Genomic DNA, 22,901 nt, shown 5'->3' with positions numbered 1-22,901 from the left:
GTGGGTAGGATGGTAACTTGGGTACCTGTGTGTAAGAGAACTATAAGAGTTTGTTTCTTTCTTGCCTTAACTTCTGGCGCACACTGACTTTCTTGTTAAAGCAGCTGAGTTTGATGTGGGGAAGAAAGGAGTCAGAAAGTACAAAGAGCACAGAATACATCCACTCCAGAAAGCTAGGCTTTGCATTTTTCTTTGTTTCCAATGTCAGTAGCAGTTTGGCCTTAACAGATTTACTTCTAATATTTTCAGTCTTTCCCAAACTCTCTATTCTCATTGCTGTTCAGCTTTGGTGACCTCTTGACTTCAGCGGCTGAAGCTGTATTGCCTTTCAGATGGGACCCCATCTCATGATGATACATCTCTTTCTTTTACTCAGAGGAGAGTTTCATCATTAAAGCACTATTGGGACTATCTTGTTTCAGTCCTGCCCCTTGCCACTTACTTAGTTGCTGAACAGTGAGGAACCTTTACTTCTACCCATCATTTGGATGAGAACAATTGTTGCCAGGTCCTGAAGAATCTTATCCTGTGCCCCCGTCTGGCCTAAGAGACCCTACCCTTGTTTTTCTAGAAAGTTTTAGCTTTGAGAGCATGGTATCTTCATCACCATAACTGGTAGGGTTGTGAAGTGTTTGGGTTTTTACCCTACTTAAAAGCTTAGCAAGCCAGGTTGTCACTGTTGTTTCATGGATGCTGGTGGAAGACAGATGAAGGGCTTTGTCCTTCATGCACAGAAGCAGCATGAGGATGAAGCCAAGAGCAGTAGGGGAACTTGCACCAGTAAGTCCCACAGTGGCCATGTGGAGGAGCCTAGTTAAATGTAAAGAGTGTGTGCAGTGTGTTTGTATTAAAACTGAGGAGCTTTTCTGTTTGTCCTGGAGAGAATTGTAGTAATTGTTTTTACAACATTCTTCCTTTGACAGATTTTTTAAAACACTTGTTTTGGGGAAGAGCAGTTTGGAAATAAATCTATAGAGAACTTAAAATAGAACTGTAGCTTCATTCACCATAATTTTCTGATCTTGAAGAAAACCTTGAGCTATTTAAATCAAAGAATGTGAAATACACGATACTATGTTTTATTTTAAAAGAAGTGTACTATATTTGTCTTGACGCCTTTACAGTGGCTTTACCTTTAAAGTTTTCTGGTGAATGTAGTTGTTAAACTCTTTAAGAATGGTGCTGTCATTTATCTTAAGTAGAAAAAATAGATGAACAGTGGAATCCCTCTTACAAGTTTTCAGTTACCAAACACATTGAAATAATTATAAAATATTCTTCTTAACCATTTAAAATTCTTGGGAATTAATTAAGCCAATTACTAGTTTCTAAAGTTAGTCAAGTTTTATATGTATGTTTATCTGTATGCTTATACTTTGTTTCAGTCGTCATTGAATTTTGAAAAGCATTCTGAAAACTTTTCATGGACAGAAAATCGTTATGATGTGAACCGCCGACGACACAACTCTTCAGATGGCTTTGATTCTGGTATTGGACGTCCTAATGGAGGTAAGTTGCTGAGAAATAGTAGAGTTTAAGAAGAATTTTGTTCACATTCTTGCAAGAATTGTTTTGATTGTGATTGAGTCTTTAAGAATAACCATCTTTGAATTTGTAATACTTTGCCATTATTTTTCAAAGGTAACTTTGGAAGGAAAGAAAAAAATGGATGGCGTACACATGGAAGAAATGGTACTGAAAACATAAATCATCGAGGGGGATACCATGGTGGAAGTTCCCGTTCTCGTAGCAGTATTTTCCATTCTGGAAAAAGCCAAGGACTTCATGAAAACAACATACCTGACAGTGAGACAGGGAGGAAAGACGACAAGAGAGAACGCAAGCAGTTTGAGGCTGAGGATTTTGTAAGTTGCTTGTAATTTTAATACGAATGAGGTTTCTACAAGTGCTATTTAAGCATCAAATCTCTCAGGAGATTTTATCAGTACATATCATTTTCTCCAGAGATCACACTTGACAGGTTCAATTATTTTTTAATTTTTATTTATTTATTTTGGTTCAGGTATCTTTAGTCTTTACATTTCGTGAGACTTTCTGTAGATAACTCTTTCATTCCCCAATCTTCTTCATTCCTTACATCTACTTATTCCTGTGTCTCACCATGTGGTTTTTTTAAACTTTGGATAAATTTGTCATATTATTCTTCATAGAAGTTTAAATTTCCCTTTTCTAAAGAGCAAACATCTACTAAGCTAATCTTAGAGTACACATTCAGCGCTCAACTCAGTTTCCTTTTAATAACCTGAGCATCACTATTTGAAGTAATAAACTTGTACTTTGCTTTGAGTATGAGCTTGTTAACTAAAGCATTCAGTGATGCAAACCTAACAGAAGAATTAAGGAATGGTCTGATTTCCTCTTGTCTGCTCTTAACCTTATGCTAAGAAAGGATGGTTTCTCATAATGATGCAAAGACTGCATTCTCCTACATTTGCTTTCTTCTTTTTTTTAACAGTTTTTCTTCATGTAATTGAGGATGAGGAGAGCATTTAAAGACACTTACCTTGTTTTTTTCAACTTAGCTTGAGTATAGATATTAACCATTTTAATTGTTACAATGAGTAGAAAGTAAGGTTTATGAATAATTAGTGTTGTTAAGAGTTCATTATGTCAAATTTGTCAGTATATTCTTGAGATTACTTTTAAAAGGAATTTTTTTCTTAAATAGGATTAGTTTAAACATTTGTTCTTTTTATTCCACCTTTTTTTTTCCAGCCATCTCTAAATCCTGAATATGAGAGAGAACCAAATCAGAATAAATCTTTAGCTGCGGGTGTATGGGGTAAGTAATTTTTGATCTATTGTTGAGGGGTATAAAATGTTATTTTTAGGTTTCACATTTGTGTTTTTTAAAATAGTAGGCTAGAATTAAACTTTATCTTTTAAATACCTGTTTTTGATGTGCTAAGCTATAAAAAAAAGGTAGCACTTTAAAAAAACAAGATATTGGGGACAGAAGAAAAGCTTGATTTGGATAATTATACATATTAGTACCATTAAATATATTCAGGTATGAGTTTTTTTAAAGTAAGTTAAATGTAATGAATTGATATCATTTGGAGAGCAGCTTGATAATCTGTTGAAACAAAAAATTTACTTTAACTCAATTTATAGTTTTTCAAAGTTGAAAACTTAACTGGAAAGATAAGTACTTTTAATCATAGTGTGCTATAAAAATAATTTTTTTACTTAATGAAAATGGTTCTACATAGACAGTATTAAAAGTAATTGTATAAATTTTGCCTAGAACTAGTCTATGTTTGAAATTATTTGCCTTTTTGGTTGTCAAATCTTGACAGTTTTTCTGGTAATGACTCCCTTTTCTTTAAAACTGCTGAAAGTTTAATTTGATAGCATCTACAGAAGATTAAACTGCACTTAGAGTAACTTAATTAGCTTTTTAGAGATTCAAGTGAAGTTTAAAATAATGGAATAATTTAAAATATGAAGATTTGATATCTGAAAAATAAATTTAATTATTTGATACCAAATTCAGAGGCGATGCATCCGCTTTGGAACTTGTACACACGTTCTTGTGTTTTTCTGTTGAAAATAAGCAATTTACCAAAACAAAAGGATCGTGGCTTATGACAGCATAATAGTCCTAATGATAAAGGCATTATTTTAAACTTTGCCACTTCCTGTGCTGTTCTTTATTGTATTTGGGGGTGATATGCTGGGGGAATTATTTTGTTTCTTTTGATCTCCCAATATATTTAAGGGCTTCTTGAGGGTGGGGGTGGGGGTGGTCAGACACTTTTGTTAGAACCATGTGAATGGCATTGTTTTTTCTGTATTGCAAATTAGTATTTCTACCACTCTCCCCAGGCCTACACGCCCAGACACACACATACCCAACCAAAAAAATCTCCCAAGCTCCTCTCTTAGGTATGTTTCCTTATTATTCAGTTTTTCTGGGAACAGCTGATTGCATAAGAATATAGAACCACCTGCAAGGTGTTAAATAAAATCTCTTAAGAAATTAGGAATAATTTGGATTTGATTAAAATGAAAGTAAATAAAATCAAGAATGTTAGTGAGCATTGTCATATAAAACTACCTATAGATACTACTGGTACTGATCCTTGGTTAATAATTTTAGAAATGATTTAGAAATACATTTTTGAAAATATTGAGCATAAAATGTATTAATATAAAGATTTTGGTACTACTGTTTCAGAGTTGGTCTAAGGATTTTGAGCATTAGTTGAAAAGATGTTTAAAAGGACGATGTACTCTTTACTGTGTCTTAGGTAAACTAAAAAGTGTGTCTGCATTAGGAAAAAAAACTGTGACTTGATTAATTGTTAAATTCCCAGTACTTCCCATAGGAATACAATGAAACTTTCACTGTGTTACACTTCACTATTCCTTTCTTAATTTATGCCCTGGGTTCCCAAATATTGTTATCCCCATTGCAACATTTAAAATAGCTTTGTTCCTGAGGAAGACAGAAAATTTTCAGTAGAACTTTTCTAGTGCTACTTCCTTCCAGGTAAGTCAAAATTTAATAATGGAAATGTAATATATATTAAAAACAAATACCACCAGTTTATCCCTGGAACTGTCCTTTTGTAAATCAAAAATTGCAAGAGTCTAAACATAATATCCCAATTTAAAAAAATAGTTTGAATGAAGTATTAATAGTTAAGCTGTTTAAACCTGTTGTTAAATATGTTTAATTCTACCTAGAACTTAGTTTTATTGGAAACTCCTTGTAGTTTGTAATTGACTTTTGTAGTGTTTTTATCTTAACCAGGATTACTGTTGCTTGATTCATACTAAATTTATCTCCTATATCTAGCAATTTAAATCTAAAACAAAAAATCAAGGCACTTCATTGTTCCTTTGAGAATTTTAAAATAATTTAGCTGGGTGATTGATTTGAGTAGTGAGAAAGAGAGAAAATGATAAGTGTGTGTATGCAGTTTGAGACATTAGTAACTATCAAATTGACTTGTGTTTTTAGAAGTCCTACTGGCTATTCTGTGTTGACATAATATGTTAGCAACATAGTATTAACAGATCTAACATTTTGTGCTTAAGATACTAAATAATGAAAACCTTTAGTCACTATTAATTAGTTTTGTTGCAACTCAGCATTTACATTTGTGTTTATCCCTTGATAATTTGATGAACTTCCTAATTTTTGCTTGTTTTTGATACAGTACTATGAACTTTATTTGTTTAGCCTTCTAAATTAAAGCAAATTGTTGACCAATTCTTAAAGATGGATTGTTTTCTAGAGAATTCTAATGATACTAGCCACTAGCATACAGGTTGAGTGACATGATAACACTAAATGAGGTTTTAGGTCATGAAAACAAGTGAAGTGTTTAAGGTGACTTTGTAAAGGGATTAAGAGAAGGGAATAATCAGATTGCTCTATATAAAAGTATTCTGTAGGTAGATTATATATTGGTATGAGTCTATGTTCCTTCAGTGTCTCTGGTGAAAACAGTTGTTAACAGTAAGAAAAAGGTAACTACAACACATGTTCAAAGTTGAGAAGGGAAAATTAAGAGTTTGATTAGATGACTTGACATAAGTAAGAGTTAGAGTTAGAAATAGTGTTCGTCAGTTAAGTTGTTTTTGTTTTAAAAAGCCTGCTCTTTTTCATATGAGTAATGTGGGTACCTTGTTAAAGGAAAGAATATCATGCCCCTTCTTTGACATTATGTTAGTGAAACTCATGTGACTAAAAGCCTCATACTACTGTGAAACAAAATATTTGTACACTATATAAAATATCAAAAATAGCAATATTCAAATAATATCAATCTATAGAAAAATAATCTTTAAAATCTTTTTGTCTTTTAAAATTAGTGTTCAGATGGCTTTATTGCTATGGTACCGATTCTTATGCTTCTGATATTTGTATGTTATTATGTCTTATGTGATTGAGTTTCTTCTTCAAATTAATGTGAAAACAATTAAAATACTATTTATCCTTCACTTGACTACTATTCACACAGTAAAGTTGCCTCTTATATCACTACAAGGAAGCTAAACATAGTAATTGTCATCACTGTGATGAGGGGAAAGGTGGACCCTGACTTGGTAGTGTACACTTTCAAGCCTCCTATTTTGACCATTCAGTATAGACTTACTAGTAGTATTTTAGTTGAGAATCGTATACATTTTGAACTGTTTGACCTAGCCAATACTCTAATCCATTTTCTCCAGTAATATAATATAGTGGTTAAGTGCATTATCAGATAGTTCTGGGTGCTAACATTAGGTCTTTTACTTTTTAGTTATTTAGACTTTGGGAAGGTTACTTAATCTCAGTGAATTTTCTTGTCTCTGAGATGAGGATGGAGCACTATGCTAATACTAATGAGAAAAGCATTGTTAATATTAAGTTGTCTATTAAATTGGTATCCTTGATCATGTTAACAGCTGTTTAATATGAGTTAGCTAATTAAGTTCAAATCTAGTAAGTGAGGAAGATTCTTATAGATTTACAAAAAGATGAAAAGTGATAGATTCAAAAATAAAAGTGAAAACTGATTGACTCAGAATATAAGCCAACTGTATGGAGAGCATGAAAACAGAAAAGAGAATAAGGAATTGAGATGTCAGCTCTGACTTATGCGTGTGGCCAACTTACTTTGTATTATACGTGGCAGTGTTTTAATTCTAATTTTTCTTCAAAAGATTGAGCCTCTCCCCTCCACTATTGGCTTTGTATTTAAGGAACAAAACTTACTACAACATTCAAAGATACTGGGAGAGCATGAAATAACAAGATGATAAAACAATATTTAAAGCCAGGTATCATCAGATTACAGTTGTTGGTGAGGATAGAAGGAAGTAATGAAATGAAAATCCACAACTCATATTTGCCTTTAGGTATTTTGAAGGCAATTTGAATATTTGCTTTATATGAGCTTGATAAGTAAGCATATATGATTTATAGAAGGAAGTCACCGAAGTCACTAATTCTTCCTTATAAGTGTTACTGTCTTTCATCAATGCATAGATTTTCTCTTTAAAAAAAAAATGAGCAGTTTGAATCTTTTTCAGGAAGTTTACCAGTTGATAAAGTGAAGAAAATATAGAAGGAGTTATTGGATACTGTTTGAATCCAACAGATTCAGCACCTAGCTCAGAAGGTTCATGTCAGGAGAATTTGTAGAGATAATCTATGAATAGATAAACCAGTTTATAAGTAATAGAAATGATGCAGATTTAAGTTACTAGTGCTGCCATCACCTTTGCTATTGTTTAGATGTGATATTACCATCAAGAACCAGCTTTCCCATTCTTCCTGTTTCCCTTCTTCCTTCCTTCTCCCCCTCCCTCAGACCTCTTCCCCACTCGTCTTTTTGGCTCCTGTGTTCTTGTATTGATGTTTAACACCTTAATTTGAGCGCTTATCAAAAAGTAGGGATTCTGAAGTCTGAATTCTCAATTTTGGTCAGCCAGTCTCATGATACCAGCAGTTCAATAACCAGCATCTGCTGCTCTTGGAGAGTCTCCCAGAGCAGCAGGGAAGGCTGGTGGGAATTGCCTGCAGCTCACCCTGAGGACACAGACACTGGTGGCACACACAGTTGGGAACACTTCACCAGGTGAACACCTCTGCTGGCGGCCGCCATGCCATCCTGGCCCATCAGACTAAGGACACATTTCTTGTTAAGCAGGCAGGTTTATGTAGTGTGTTCAGCATAGATATATATGATATAGGTTAGTCTTTATTTTGTTTATTTCTGTTGTAATTTTTCTCATCTTCTATACTCTTGTGGTTGTTCAGTTTAAATTTTAGGTTTAAAATTCTTCAAAAAGACACCTTTAATTTGAAATACAGTTACCTATTACAGTGGAGATTGTATATGACTTTTCTGGACATTTTTCTTTAAAGAGACCATTTCACTGTAACTCTTGAGACAAGAACTGTTGTTTTTCATTTTATAGATGAGATTAACTAGTGATGTTGGAGCAGGTATCAAAATTCTGTAAATCTGGTACAAAAGCACATGGTCTTAATTTCTGTACTACTTGAATATGAATGCTTAGTAAGTAAATCAGCACTGTGTCTGCTTTCTTTTTCCTCCCAGTCCCTTTCATCATCTTTTAGGTACATTTATTATCTTTTACTTTACTACCTCTTGTCTGTGATTGATTTCTTAGGCTTCATCTTTCTTTGTAGGATTTCCTTTCATTCTTTGCACCAAAGACCTCTTTGAGGAAACTGTGAAAGTATTTCTTAGGTATCTAGAAATCCAGTTTTAGGAAAGGTGAACTTTGTATTCAGAAATTATATTGAGGCTTAATCATCCCTGCGTGCTTATCTGTTCTCCTCTTCTGTCTTCTATTTTTGATCAGTGATGACTTATGTACAAAAATATTATTTCTTATCTTGTATCCTCAGCCTTCAATGTGAAATCATTTACTTCTCCCTAAAGTGCATTGTTTAGGATTTGCTTTAGTAAAGATTTTACTTTAGTAGATTTACTTTACTTTTCTTGGTGATTAACTTTTGTCTGAAAAGATTTGATTTCCTCCTTTTGCTTTATATGGCATTTCCAAGTCCCACTCTACAATCCACTCTACAGCGGAAATTAGTCTCCTCCTCAGCTGTTGAGTTCTTTGTGCACACACTAAGCTGAAGTTTCTTTACTTTATTTACTCTCTAGAAATATGGGTTGATATCATTCATTGCTGAGGAACCTCCTCCTGTTCTTCATTGCTGTATTTGTTTACTCCCGCATAGTTTGGGGGGCTTCCTGGTAGCTCAGATGGTAAAGAACCTGCCTGCAGGCAATGCAGGAGACCTGGGTTAAATCTCTGGGTCGGGAAGATCCCCTGGAGAAGGGAATGGCAACTCACTCCAGTATTCTTGCCTGGAGAATCCCATGGACAGATGAACCTGGCGGGCTACAGTCCTTGGGGTTGCAAAGAGTCAGATGTGACTGAGCGACTAACACTCATTATGATAATTTTAACATAAGGATCTAAAAGGGAAGGAAGATAAACTTGTGTGCTTAATTGACGATATTGGAATAGAAGTCTTTGCCAGTCATATATGAACTTATTGTGGTGCACAGATAAGACCACCTCCTACTTCAGCACTTGGATTTTTCTGAGATCAGACCTTAGAGACTTAGATTTTTTGCATTTCCCAGCATCAGTCAGTCATCCCTCAGATTCTTGAGGTTCATTAACTTAGATTTTGAGTACTAGACTGTTAAGATTTTCTCTTATATTCTAATTTAAAGAATTGGTAATTTCAGGAGTCTTTTTATTATTTTATTTATGGTGTCACCTTCTGCTTACCAGAAGTAATCGTAAAACTTAAAATTGTTCAGCACTATTTCTAATGTTCTTCATTGGATCTCTGTGTAAGAACATTATTCTTCATTTTCGTTTTGACTTCAGTGTGTTAGTTTTTCAGAAAAACTATATACTGGTGATGTAATTAGTGTCTTTGTGTGCCTGAAAATATTTTTCTTAGCCTTCATATCTTGGGCCTTTGTAGGTAGCTGAGAAGTTGGAATGTTTGCCCTAGTAGATAAACTTTCAGTGTTTAACTTTCAGAAAGATGAATCTTTTCTCAGTTGCTTTAGGTTCTTGGGTGGTATGTTTTTTCATTTGTTTGCTTGTTTTTGCTATACCACAGGGCTTGTGCAGTGAAAGCACTGAGTCCTAACCATTGGACCACCAGGGAATTCTCAGGTTCTTTTATTTTTTTAGCATTACAATAAATGAACTACTTTATCAGCTCTGTAGTTTGAAGAGTTAAGTTTCAGAGGGACTTTGAGAATGCCTCTGTATCCCTAGTAGTCCTTGTTTAGTTTCTGAGATAAATCAGTAGAAAGTTTGTTTGATGTAGGCCATCATTATGTACATTTGTATTACTCACTGTTTCATAGGATCATATCTTAAACTAATTTTAATTTACATTTTCTGCAGTTTTGTTTCCAGTTAATTCTTTTCTTCAAAACTCTTCAGTGGCGAAACTGATGGCTTTCAGAGTATTTCTGTAGGCAGAAAGACATGTCACTGCCATTGTTGGGAACGTGCTCATTGTAACACCTGTTTAATTACACATTAACTGTTTGGTTACACATTAACTGATTAAACTCTAGAAGTTATATTTCATATTTTAGCAAATTCAGTTGTCTTGAGAAAATCTTTCTAGTATAATCTTGAGAAGCAAAGATTGAGTTGGATCCCCTACAGCTTGCACAATGCCTTCAGTTTAGTTTGGATGGCTAGTAAATATTTGAATGAACTGGTATTGTGAAAACATAGTTCCCTTTTTCATTCGTCATAAATTAAGCAGGAATTTAGAAATAGAGGGACTGTAGATCCTTTCTTATTGGTAGTAATTTTATGAATGAAATAAAAAGAATTAGGAAAACTCTTTTCAAAATAGAAAAGAGGAAAATGTATCTTGTATTTCAAGTCTTAAGAGCTTGTTAGGATGAAATTTATAATCTAAAAATATACTCAAATGTAATTAATTTTGGCTTGGTCATAGCATTCTAGGCTACTATCTAACTGAATTCATCTCTGAATGTTACTTGACATTGCTCAGTTCCTTGCTGTGGTCTGATGATTGTTGAAGCTTTATTTCTCAAGCAAGGATATAATTCATACTTACATAGCTTAGTCATTTTATCCAAGAAGCAGCTGTTATTTTTAAATATAGTAAAGTTTGGAATATGCTTTTCTTTGGTGATTTAATTTTATGCTAAAATCTAAACTGTATAACTGTTGCTCGTGCTTTATTTATACAGAATATCCCCCGAATCCTAAATCTAGAACTCAAAGGATGCTGGTCATTAAGAAAGGTAATACAAAAGACTTACAACTATCTGGATTCCCAGTAGTAGGAAATCTTCAGTCACAGCCAGTTAAGAATGGGACTGGTCCAAGTGTTTATAAAGGCTTAGTTCCTAAACCTGCTGCTCCACCTACAAAAGTAAGTTCTAAATTGTTTAACATGCAAGTTACAGGTTGATATCAACTGAGTTACTTTGGCCAAATGTTGAAAAATTCACATCAAAGTGGGGAGGGTATTGATGGGCTGCTGATTTCTCAGTGGAAAGTGTTGGGCCATTGTGTATCCTTAATTATCTTTTAAGTGGTTTGTGTGTTTGTCTGTGTATGTTTTCTTGTTTTAGTAGTCAGTAGTAAATGAAATCTGTAAATACGTGTTTGCCAGATGGGTCTGTGATATATTTGCTTAATAATGGTATAAAATGCTGTCCTTCATCTTCAGTTTTAGGCTTTTGAAACTCTCACTTGTGTTCTCTTGGTATTAGGCAAAGGAAACCTAACTTAAGGTTTATAAAAGTTGGAAAAAAGGCAAGGTAGTTAAATGTTTTATCTGAATACCAGATTTTGATTTTATTTGTTTAAAAAAAAGAAGAGAGAACCATGTAGAAATGATTAAGATACAAAATAATTGTTTTTTTAAGTCATATTTAGTCATCTTTATTTTATAGTTATTCATTTTGTTCTCTCTTTCCTCTATGTAATCTGTTTAGATACACATTAATTAATGTTTGTGTGTTTTTTCTTTAGCCTACACAATGGAAAAGCCAAACTAAAGAAAATAAAGTTGGGACTTCTTTCCCTCATGAGTCTACATACGGTGTTGGCAACTTTAATGCTTTTAAATCAACTGCCAAGAATTTTAGTCCATCAACAACTTCAGTGAAAGAGGTATGGCATTTAATGAAAAGTAGTCCTGAGAAGCCAAACGTATCTCAATCATGGTAATTTAATTAACAGTGAACAAAAGGCATAGATTCATTGAACAAATTCATTAAAGTAAGAGACTTTAGTTCTTCTAGAATTCAGATACTTCTCTCTGTTTGCTAACTAATTTTGCAATTTAAGGAGGATTAATTTAAAAAATTTCTAACACAACGTCCAAATAACCTAAAGTGTAGAAAATTCTATGGTAAAATAAACATGTGTAACCCATTAACCAGAAGGAGTTTTTAAAGTATTTATTTTTGGTTCTGCTGGGTCTTACTTCTATACAGGCTTTTCTTGAGTTTTGACAAGCGGGGGATACTCTCTAGTTGCAGTGCCTGGGTTTCCCTTGTGGAGCACGTGCTCTAGGGTGCTTAGGCATCAGTGTTTGCAGTATGTGGGCTCAGTAGTTGGAACTCCTGGGCTCTTGAACACAGGCTCAATAGTTGTGGTGCACACGTGTCGTTGCTCCTCGGCATGTGGAATCTTCTAGATCGGGGTGGAACCCGTGTCTCCTGCTAAGTCTGTGTCCAACTCTTCATGACCCCATAGATGTAGCCCACCAGACTCCTCTGTCCATGGGATTTCCCAGGCAAGGATATTGGAGTGGTTTGCCATTTCCTTTTCCAGGGGATCTTAACCAACCCAGAGATCGAACCCACGTCTCCTGCTTGGCAGGTGGGTTCTTTACCACTGAGCTACCAGGGAAGCCCCAGAAAGAGTAGTTTTTAAGAAAAGAATTATGAAAACAGATGTTTTTACTTTTGTCATAAAGTTATGCTATGATGTAGGATTAAACCTTGACTAAAAAATCAGGATTTATATACTCTTCTTTTGGGGATTATGGACATTTTATTAGTATCAACACTCAGGATGGAGAGGAGGAAGAAGAGAGAAAGATGTATATTTACTGACTTTGAATACTTAATAGCTTACACATTTCTTTCTCATTTGGCCAGCTTTCTGAAACTTTTAGATGAGGGACTTTCCTGACCAGTTCAGGGACAAAAGACACTTGTGACTATATTGTAATAACTGAGATTGTTCTGGGTACTATAATGGAATATTATAACCCCTCATTGACTAGTTCTCAGTCATAGAATTTTAGAGCTGTGCTAGAAGGACCCACATTACCAGCTGGTTAATTGTGGCTTCAATTCATTATAGTCTGCAGATGTTATTGCTAAGTTAAGCATTTTGATGTATTCCCAAGGCTTAAAATTCCTGTGACACAGAATTCCAACATTCTCTTTCCTTCTGTATTCCACTCTCAATATATGAAAAATAAAAGGACTCCAATACAAGTCCCTTTACCACGCTCCTCTGCTCTTCCACAAAACTTCCCTTGTGAAATTCTATATGATAAACCCTTAGTGTACCTGTGCATAAATAATTATACTAGTTCGTTTTGGAAACTATTATTAGAACCTTCGAACTCTGTGGAACACAGTTTTAAAAACTGCTTTTTAAAAAATATATATAAAAATATTTAAACAATTTCAGGATCCATTTTATAAAATAGTATTTAAAACTCCTAATTTAGAATCATAGGTCTTAGTATTATCAGACTTTGTTTCTCAGATAAGAAAGATTTTATATTTAGTCATTCAGTGCGATAGATTAAAAATAACAAGGATAGGAGAAAATACAATTTAAAATCAATTTTGTATATTGTGAAGAAAGTGAAATAGAAAGTCATTATAGTTGTGAACTTTATGTTGATATTAGTTCTCTATGTATTTATCAACATTCTAAATTTTTTTCTTAGTGTAATCGCTCAAATTCTTCTTCACCTGTTGACAAACTTAATCAGCAGCCTCGTCTAACCAAACTGACACGAATGCGCACAGATAAAAAGAGTGAGTTTTTGAAAGCATTGAAAAGGGACAGAGTGGAAGAGGAACATGAAGATGAAAGCCATGTAGGCTCAGAAAAGGTAATTGAACCTGTAGTGTAATTCTTGGGCTTGACATTAGCATGTCATTGGAATAGTTGGACAGATATTATTTAGGATCTTTGAATATTTTTATATTTATGAAAGCAAGGCCTAGTTAGCTATTTGCATAAATAATGAATTCCTTTCTTAATAGATTTTTCTTACTCTAGTTGATGTGCAAAAATGAAATTTAAAAGATTGCTGTTCATATTTGTATTTTTGGTTTTCCCCATCTTGCCTGCCTTTGTCCTTTTAATTTTTGGTTGAATAGATGTGAATACTTGAAGTTAGTAAGTTGCCTTCACAACTTAGTTTTACATCTTACGAAACTGTTTTCTACATGATTATATAAACATTACAGTTATGTTTTATCCATGAAAATCTAACCAGGATCTATTAAAGTTTCCTTTTTTAATAACTATTCTCTAATTTTTTTTTAACTCTTCGAAAATCAGGATGACGACTCATTTAATTTGCATAACAGCAATAGTACTCACCAAGAAAGGGATATAAACCGAAACTTTGATGAAAATGAAATTCCACAAGAGAATGGCAATGCCTCAGTAATTTCCCAACAGATCATTCGGTCTTCAGCCTTCCCACAGACTGATGTTCTTTCTAGTTCACTTGAAGCAGAACACAGGTCAGTGTTTTTACATTTTTCTCTACCCAAACTTTTGATTTTACATGGAAAATTGATTTTTTTTAAACAACTTCATTGAGATATAATTTATATACACTCTTAATTTTTTTACTCGGTTCATTAATTTTGGGTATATTTGAAGTTGTGTAGCTGTCACCACAGTCTAATTTCAGAACATTTCTTTCACTCCATAAAGAAACCCCATGCTCATTTACAGTTACACCTCATTGTTACTCTCTTTCCTGGGTAACCACCAGTCTACTTTCAGTAATACTTTCAAGGTTCATCCATATTGTAATGTGTTTCTCTGAAAATTGAGTGCTATTTATTTTCCATGGCTTCAGATTTTCTGTAAATCTCTTGGCGGGGAGCGAGGGGGAGGGCTGTGGGATATGTTTCCGGACCTGGGATTGAACCCAGCCCACAATAGTGAAAGCGTTAATCCTAACCACTAGACCACTAGGGACCTCCCTGTAAACTTTCTTAAGTTACATACATATTTAAGTACTCATGTTGCTTGATTTAAAAAGTTAGGTATCAGTGATACAGTTCTCATGGATGACTTTTTTGTTCAAATGCGTAAATTAAAATTTAAAATGAAATAATTTGGCATATATATTACTAGTTATTAACAAATTTCAGTATATCATCAAAATATTGAGGATAGTTTCAACATCAGAGAGGTAATTGTTACCTTGTCTAAGTACCAAATGATTTAATAGAATTGAGTGCCAGAAAAATTCAAAGGGATTTGGGGTTAGATAGCATTATGGCTTGAGTACCAGTTAGAAAGTTTTAATTGGGACCTAAATTAAATCTTAAAGGCTGAGACAATACAGGCAAGGGTACTGGGTAGTCATTTTTAAATGGGGGTATGAAAGGATGTTTAGAATAGAATACATGCATGGTTTGTTTTAGGGGTGATGTATAGCATAACTTGACAAGAGTGTGGAGTCCTAAATTGAGTTAGAGATACATTGCAAAGACAGGATCTTAGAGATCTAGTCAAACTCTGAATGCTTTAGATGAAGAAGGAGCTCTGTCTTATACCTAGTTTTTGATAGAGTAGGATTTGTGACCCAGGTCTTCCACTTCTAGTGCTGTGCTTTCTCTAAGGAATTTGAATTTGTGGTCATTGTGTGTTACGGAGTTTGCTCTTTTAGGAATTGGGGAGCTGTTGAAAATATTTGGCAGAGGATGGTCATTGTGAAAGTGGTATTAGAGTGATTTGATAATAGTTTGAAAGAGAATGAGAAGAAATGCTAATGAAAAGGGACAGTGCAGATCACTGTTATGATCTGTTCCTAAGTGTGGGTTTAGTCCAGAGGCCACAGAGTTTGGTGCAGTGTATATTAACTTGGGAGGCAGAAAACCAGAATTCTGCTTCTTTGCTATCAAGTAGGCAAAATTTTTTACTTACATGATCATGGTTCTTGATCTATAAAATGTGGGTATAGTGTGGTGGTGTTCAGTTGCCAAGTCATGTCCGAGTTCACAACCCCATGGACTGCAGCACTCCTTGTCCTTCACTGTCTCCTGGAGTTTGCTCAAACTCATGTCCATTGAGTCAGTGATGCCATCCAGCCATCTCATCGTCTGGTGCCCCCTTCTCCTGCTTTCACTCTTTCCCAGCATCAGGCAGGGTCTTTTCTAATGAGTTGGCTGTTCGCATCAGGTAGCCAAAGTATTAGAGCTTTAGCAGTAGTCCTTCCAATGAGTATTCAGGGTTGATTTCCTTTAAGATTGACTGGCTTGATCTCCTTGCTCTCCAAGGGACTCTCAAGAGCATTATCTAGCACCACAATTTGAAGGCATCGATTCTTTACCACTCTGCCTTTATCATCCAGCTCTCAAATCCATGCATGACTACCGGAAGGACCCTAATCTTGACTATATGGACCTTATCAGCAAAGTGATGTCTTTGCTTTTTACTGTACTATCTAGGTTTGTCATAGCTTTCCTGCCAAGAAGCAATTGTCTTTTAATTTTATGGCTGCAGTCACCGTCCACAGTGATCTTATAGCCCAAGAAGAGGAAATCTGTTATTGCTTCCACCTTTTCCCCCTTCTATTTACCATGAAGTGATGGGACCAGATGCCACGATCTTAATTCTTATAATACTGAGTTTTAAGCCTGCTTTTTCACTCTCCTTTACCCTCATCAAGAGGTTCTTTAGTTCTTGTTCACTTTCTGCCATTATCATTCGCATATCTGAGGTTGTTGCTATGTCTCCTGGCAGTCTTGATTCTAGCTTGTAACTCGTCCAGCCCGCCATTTCGCATGATGTTCTCTGTGTATAAGTTAAATAAACAGGATGTCGATAAACAGCCTTGTTGTACTCCTTTCTTAATCCTGAACCAGTCAGTTGTTCCATAAAAAGGTTGTAACTGTTGCTTCTTGACCTGGATACAGGTTTCTCAAGAAACAGGTAAGATGGTCTAGTATTCCCATCTCTTTTAAGAGTTTTCTACAGTTTGTGGTGCTCCACATAGTCAAAGGCTTTAGGTGAAATTGTGGGTATATTTCAAGTCTCTGAGCACTGATTTTTTATGAGATTGTTTGACAGTGTGTAAAGATCTACAGAGTAGTCAGTTTGTGACAGGTTCAGTTTGAAAAATGAGTTAGGTATAAAAAGGAGTAACAAGTGCTTAAGGGATGTAATTATTAAAAAAAAAAAAAAACAAGTAGAAAACCTAATGAATAGCTAAGAACATGATGAACTGTAGTGGCCCTAAAGAAAATGGGGAGGTGTATTGCTTCTACTTTTAGTGTAAGAATTTAGCAAATTTTCTTCAGTTTTTATCCTAAAGAACCTTTTGCAGGTTTCCAGCCTTAGAGAACCTCTTACACCAAAGATAAAGTAATTAGGCATTTCATTCTGATCTTATTATTTAAAACAGTTTATTGGGCATAATCTTACCTATTCATTTTCAGAAAGATATTTAAAGCATAAACCCTAACATCTTTTGTGTGGACTTTGTATAATGGATCATATTTTCTTGCACAAAATATAAAATATAAAAAATGGATCATATTTTCTTGCATATAATGGATCATATTTTCTTGCACATAACATCTTTTGTGTGGACTTTGTATAATGGATCATATTTTCTTGCACATAATATAAAATATGGACTTAATTTGGGTGAAATTCTAAATTAAATGTATTCATTTCCCCTTTCCAGATTGTTAAAGGAGATGGGTTGGCAAGAAGACAGTGAAAATGATGAAACATGTGCACCCTTAACTGAGGATGAAATGAGAGAATTCCAGGTTATTAGTGAACAGGTAAGAACTGAATCATGTAAGCTCACTTTAAAAATAGCCCTTCCTTAATCAGAACAACATATAACTAAGCATTTTTAAGGGGTAAGATAGTTTTATTTAGGGATTTGTTGAGCATCACATTATAGGTCAGATTTGCCTTTGTTTTAAATAGGTCTTCAAGGCTAATTTCTTTAAATCCATGGATCCACAGTACTTAGAAATTAGTGTAAAGAATGTGTCTGATTTATCATTTTCCAGGCATTTAAAAAATGACTTGGTGATAAGTAGAAAACAACAGTAGCTTTCTCAAATGTACTTTCACTTTTATCCTTTTCTTGGCACAGGAATTTTGATATCCTATAACATCTTATATATATTTTAATGTCTGCATAGTTGCTTTTTTGCAACTGTGTTGTTTAGTTGCTAAGTCGTGTCCGACTCTTGACCCAGTGAACTATAGCCATTCTGGCTCCTCTGTCCATGGAATTTCCCAGGCAATAATATAGGAGTGGGTTCCCATTTCCTTCTCCAGGTCATCTTCCCAACCCAGGGATCAAACCTGATCTGCTGTGTTGCCAGGTGAATTCTGTACCACTGAGCCACCAGGGAGTGTTTCTTAGATGTATGGTAGAGTTGAGGGAAATCTGAGGGAGTTTTTCAAATTTTTTTTCAAATCCGTTATACTTTTTGAAAATAGTTCTGGTCATACAGAAGTGATTTTCAAGTATTATTAATGTTAATAATCTTCCAAACACTTTTCACATGCTTTGAATGAAATTTTTGAGGAAATTAGTTATATTAGTAGATTCATCATCCTAAAAAAAATTTGTGCCAAAATGCAAATAGCATAAATTTTACCATTTAGATCATTTTTAAGCATACAGTTCTGTGGCATTGAGCTACATTCACATTGTTATGCAGATATTACCACCACTCACCTCCAGAGCTCTTTTCATTTTGTAAAATTGAACGTCTGTACCTATTAAACCATAACTCCATTCCTTGTTGCTCCCAACCCTTGGAAACAACCACTCTGCTTTCTGTCTCTATGAATTTGACTGCCTTAGCCCCTTATGTAAGTGAAATCATGCAGTATTTGTCCTTTTGTGACTGGCTTATTTTACTTAGCAGAATATCTTCAGGGTTCATCCATGTTGTAGCATGGGTCAATCAGAATATCTTTTTTCCGAGACACAATAATCCATTATATGTGTATGTACCACATTTTGTTTATCCATCGTCCGTTGATGGACACTTGATGTGCTTCCACCTTTTGGCTGTTGTAAATAATGCTGTGTGAATATGGGTGTATAGATATCTATCTACATGGCTATAGGTTGATAAGTAGTGTCTCTTTCTCTGTCTCTCTCTCTCTCTACACACACACACACACACACACACATACACACACACACACACCCCCCCCCCAAAACATTAGAATATATATGTGTATATATATAAATGGTTTGGTATGCTGTAAATGCAGCTCTCCCAAGAGTAGTGATTTATTCCTAGGATATATTTTGTTATATTGGTTTGATCTATAATTACCTATATAGCTAGTTTTTCAGAAATGATACCATAATCTGTGGAGTTCTATTTACCTTTACTGTGTTCTTGATTATGTTTAATTACTAGAGGATTCTTAGTTTGTAGTAACTCTTGGAGGATAATTTATTTATTCAGTTTATTTTTGTTGATATTTTAGTTACAGAAGAATGGTCTGAGGAAAAATGGTATTTTGAAAAATGGCCTGATCTGTGACTTCAAGTTTGGACCCTGGAAAAACAGCACTTTCAAACCCACTATTGAGAATGACGACACAGAGACAAGTAGCAGTGACACATCAGATGACGACGATGTGTGAAGGATTTCCTAACAGCTTTAGAAATTTTAGTGTGATACATCTCTCATACAGTTTGGGGTGAATTGTAAAAATGAAGAACTATAATTTATGTAGTAAAATACCCCATTAGAAGATGATTTTTTGGGGGACTTCAATATGAAGAAAACCAAGAATGTTGTGTTGGGCTGTGTTGAACATTATTTCTTTGTAAATGAATGTTGTAGAAATGAGGACTTTGGTTGATCCAACATTGACTTTCTTCATCACTGCAGCATTTCTCTGACTAGCAATGTGACGATGTAACAAATGAGAGTTTCTCATTTAATAATAAAAAAATTGTGTAATGTTTTGCAAAGCTTCTGTCTTAAAATGTCCAGGTCTTAAGAAAAAAGGCAGCTTACACTGTTCTGCTTGCAGAGTCATATCTTTTCGTACAATGGAAATCCTCAAGTCCACTTTGTGTGGCGCTGTCCCCAGCCTTCCCCCTCGTCAAAAAAGGACAATGTAGCATGTTGGCTAAAACTGGAGCAAAGTGCACTAAAACGTTAATTTCCTGAACTCAACTGTTGTGCTAGTCACGTTTTAAAACATAAATTGCTCTTTAGCCATTTGTAGTTCAGTAAATATAACAGGAAAGACTTGCCACACTTTCTTCCAAATTTAAGGAGGTGATTTTCAAGAGCTTTATTTGGGTATGTTGTAAGACCAGGATTTTCAGAGTTGATGGAAAAGAGTCTGTGGGAAAACTTATTTTGATAAATTATTACACATGCAGAAAACTGATCACACTGACTGGATCTGTCCACATGGAAAATAAACTGGATTTTCAGAATATTGTCGTTCTCTGTAGTGTTCAAGATATTGGTCTCTAAACACATTGTGGTTTATTCACTTTTTAAAACAAAGTTATACTTTATTTATTTCTTTATGGTGATTACTTTTGAGTTTAGAAAAAGAAAACTACTTAAAATAGCCCTTTTATTATCAACTGCTTAACAAGTTTATTAAATGAATGGTAAAAAAAAAAAGACACTTTATTTTTCATTTGCACATTAATTATAGAATTTTCTCTTTACTGCTCACTGTAAGAGTAATTTTGTTCTCCTTTTTTTAGTATTTTTGACTGTTCTAATTTTGTTTACCCACATTTGCTTTTAGCTTCTTCCACCCCGTTTCCATGTTTAAATATATTCTGATTGTAAAGAGCATAATCTGAAAGCAAAAATGTTTAACATCCTCAAGATGTCTTCTCAGAAAGCTGCAGTGTTTTTGCTGTTTTCCATTTTAGAAATCCTTTGCAGGATCCCCAGCTTTCACCAGAAGCCAGATTTTTTGGTTCACGTTGAGACTGCTGGTGATGGGGAAATTGAAACAAAACACAAGTTTCACCTCCACAGAACTTCTGAGGATGGATTAAAGTGGATATTAGTATTAAATATATCTTAAAATTTATCTTTTATATAGGCTTTTATTATATAATATGCCATAAATCAGTCTAATCACTTAAAGTGAATGGTAGCATTAGCCACAGTGAAACTGAAACAAAGCTTTGTCAGTATCGAATGTTTTTGGAACCCTTAGATTGCACTGTTTGGTTTATGGCTTAATAAAATTTATCAGATGCAAGTTGTATTTGCTAACACAAGCTCGAAGGGATCTGAAAAATGTGGTTTATGTTTGAAATTAATTTATTGTTTTCTAAATAGCTTTTTGAAAAGATTCTATAATTTTCAATTTTTTGTCGTTTTCTGCTTTCCGATAATTTTGCCTTAAGTCTCATTTTTCAGCAGTTACTGTTTATTGTGCATTCACATATTGTGATATTGAATGTTTCCATTGTGGTAAGATACAATGGTATGGTTATTCTGTGTATTTAATGATAGCATTAACCAGTTTGGCTATGGAGTAGATGGAGCCATATGGATGTATTTTATTTTGATAGAATGTTTAAAGCATAGCATGATTTAAACTTGATTTTGAAATATGGGCAGCTGGTAGAGTTTGGACTATATTGTTTGAAAGGGAACCCGTGAGTATTATGGAAACTAGTTAAATTGTACATCTAGTGTGAAATTGTCAAACCCAGGACATGGAGGCCTGGGGGGAAAAGTTACTGCTTTTAATTGCTTCAAACTGTTTCTCTGTGGTAAGTTCTTTTTTACAACCACTTTATTGTGGTATAAATTGGCATAAACTACATATTTAAAGCATATAGTTTATCTTTGCCTTGTGGAAACCATTGCTGGAGTCAGGGTACTGAATATGTATGTCACGCTGAGAAGTTTTATGTTTCCTCCATTGTAATCTTCCCCTTTTACTACTACTACTACCCCCTCTTCCCAGCCTTTTTTTAATGAGCAAAATTCTTACGCTAATGGATTTTAAATAGCATTTCCAAAACTGTATCTTGTCTTATATTCAGGATTAGGGTAACTTATTTCCATAAATATATTTTTATTAAAGTTGAAATGAATATAGAAATGTTGAGCTAAAAAAAATCAGATTTGAAAGCATCAGGTATACCTTATTAAAATACAGTATGTTGAAGGGCTTGGTGTCTATAAACATTTCAAATTTCTTGGCTAGTGTTTGTACTCTTGTTAGAATAAGATTACATAAGCATTTTAAAATTACTTAAGGATAAGTTTAAATACTAATGTCCTAAATATCCTAATGTCACTCAGTCATGTCCGACTCTTTGCGACCCCATGAACCGTAACACGCCAGGCCTCCCTGTCCATCACCAACTCCCGGAGCCCACTGAAACCCATGTCCATTGAGTCAGTGATGCCATCCAACCGTCTCATCCTCTGTCGTCCCTTCTCCTGCCTTCAGTCTTTCCCAACGTCAGGGTCTTTACAAATGAGTCAGCTCTTCACATCAGGTGGCCAAAATATTGGAGTTTCAGCTTCAACATCACTTCTAATGAACACCCGGGCCTGATTTCCTTTAGGGTGGACTGGTTGGCTCTTCTTGCAGTCCAAGGGACTCTCAAGAGTCTTCTACAACACCACAGTTCAGAAGCATCACTTCTTTTGCGCTTAGCTTTCTTCACAGTCCCAACTCTCACATCCATACGTGACTACTGGAAAAACCATAGCCTTGACTAGACGGACCTTTGTTGACAAAGTAATGTCTCTGCTTTTTAATATGCTGTCTAGGTTGGTCATAACTTTTCCTTCCAAGGGGTAAGCGTCTTAATTTCATGGCTGCAGTCACCATCTGCAGTGATTTTGGAGCCCAGAAAAATAAAGTCTGACACTTGCCACTGTTTCCCCATCTATTTGCCATGAACTGATGGGACCAGATGCCATGATCTTAGTTTTCTGAATGTTGAGCTTTAAGCCAATTTTTTCACTCTCCTCTTTCACTTTCATCAAGAGACTCTTGAGTTCTTCACTTTCTGGCATAAGGGTGGTGTCATCTGCGTATCTGAGGTTATTGATATTTCTCCTGGCAATCTTGATTCCAGC

The 22,901-nt window shown here is 34.7% G+C and overlaps 1 protein-coding gene across 3 annotated transcripts in view; it reads left to right on the top strand.

The window, feature by feature from the left end:
* The window catches only part of GPBP1 (GC-rich promoter binding protein 1), a 65,367-nt gene extending 45,107 nt beyond the window's left edge, over positions 1-20,260 (top strand). For 2 of the 3 annotated variants that reach the window (XM_010853491.1, XM_010853492.1), the window contains exons 4-13: positions 1,386-1,509; positions 1,642-1,865; positions 2,737-2,803; positions 3,850-3,909; positions 10,770-10,954; positions 11,560-11,700; positions 13,505-13,672; positions 14,128-14,315; positions 17,501-17,603; positions 19,291-20,260. In XM_010853491.1, coding sequence (XP_010851793.1) covers positions 1,386-1,509; positions 1,642-1,865; positions 2,737-2,803; positions 3,850-3,909; positions 10,770-10,954; positions 11,560-11,700; positions 13,505-13,672; positions 14,128-14,315; positions 17,501-17,603; positions 19,291-19,449 — 1,419 coding nt within the window. In that variant the 3' untranslated portion in view covers positions 19,450-20,260. The remainder of the gene's footprint in view (positions 1-1,385; positions 1,510-1,641; positions 1,866-2,736; positions 2,804-3,849; positions 3,910-10,769; positions 10,955-11,559; positions 11,701-13,504; positions 13,673-14,127; positions 14,316-17,500; positions 17,604-19,290) is intronic. The other variant, XM_010853493.1, reaches the window with a different exon arrangement.
* Positions 20,261-22,901: the final 2,641 nt, after the last annotated feature.

Source organism: Bison bison, unplaced genomic scaffold (genome assembly GCF_000754665.1).
Source record: "Bison bison bison isolate TAMUID 2011002044 unplaced genomic scaffold, Bison_UMD1.0 scf7180017864328, whole genome shotgun sequence".
Classification (NCBI taxonomy): Eukaryota; Metazoa; Chordata; class Mammalia; order Artiodactyla; family Bovidae; genus Bison; species Bison bison.
Note: the sequence above shows the minus strand (reverse complement) of the source record. Positions and strands in the feature narration are given on the sequence as shown.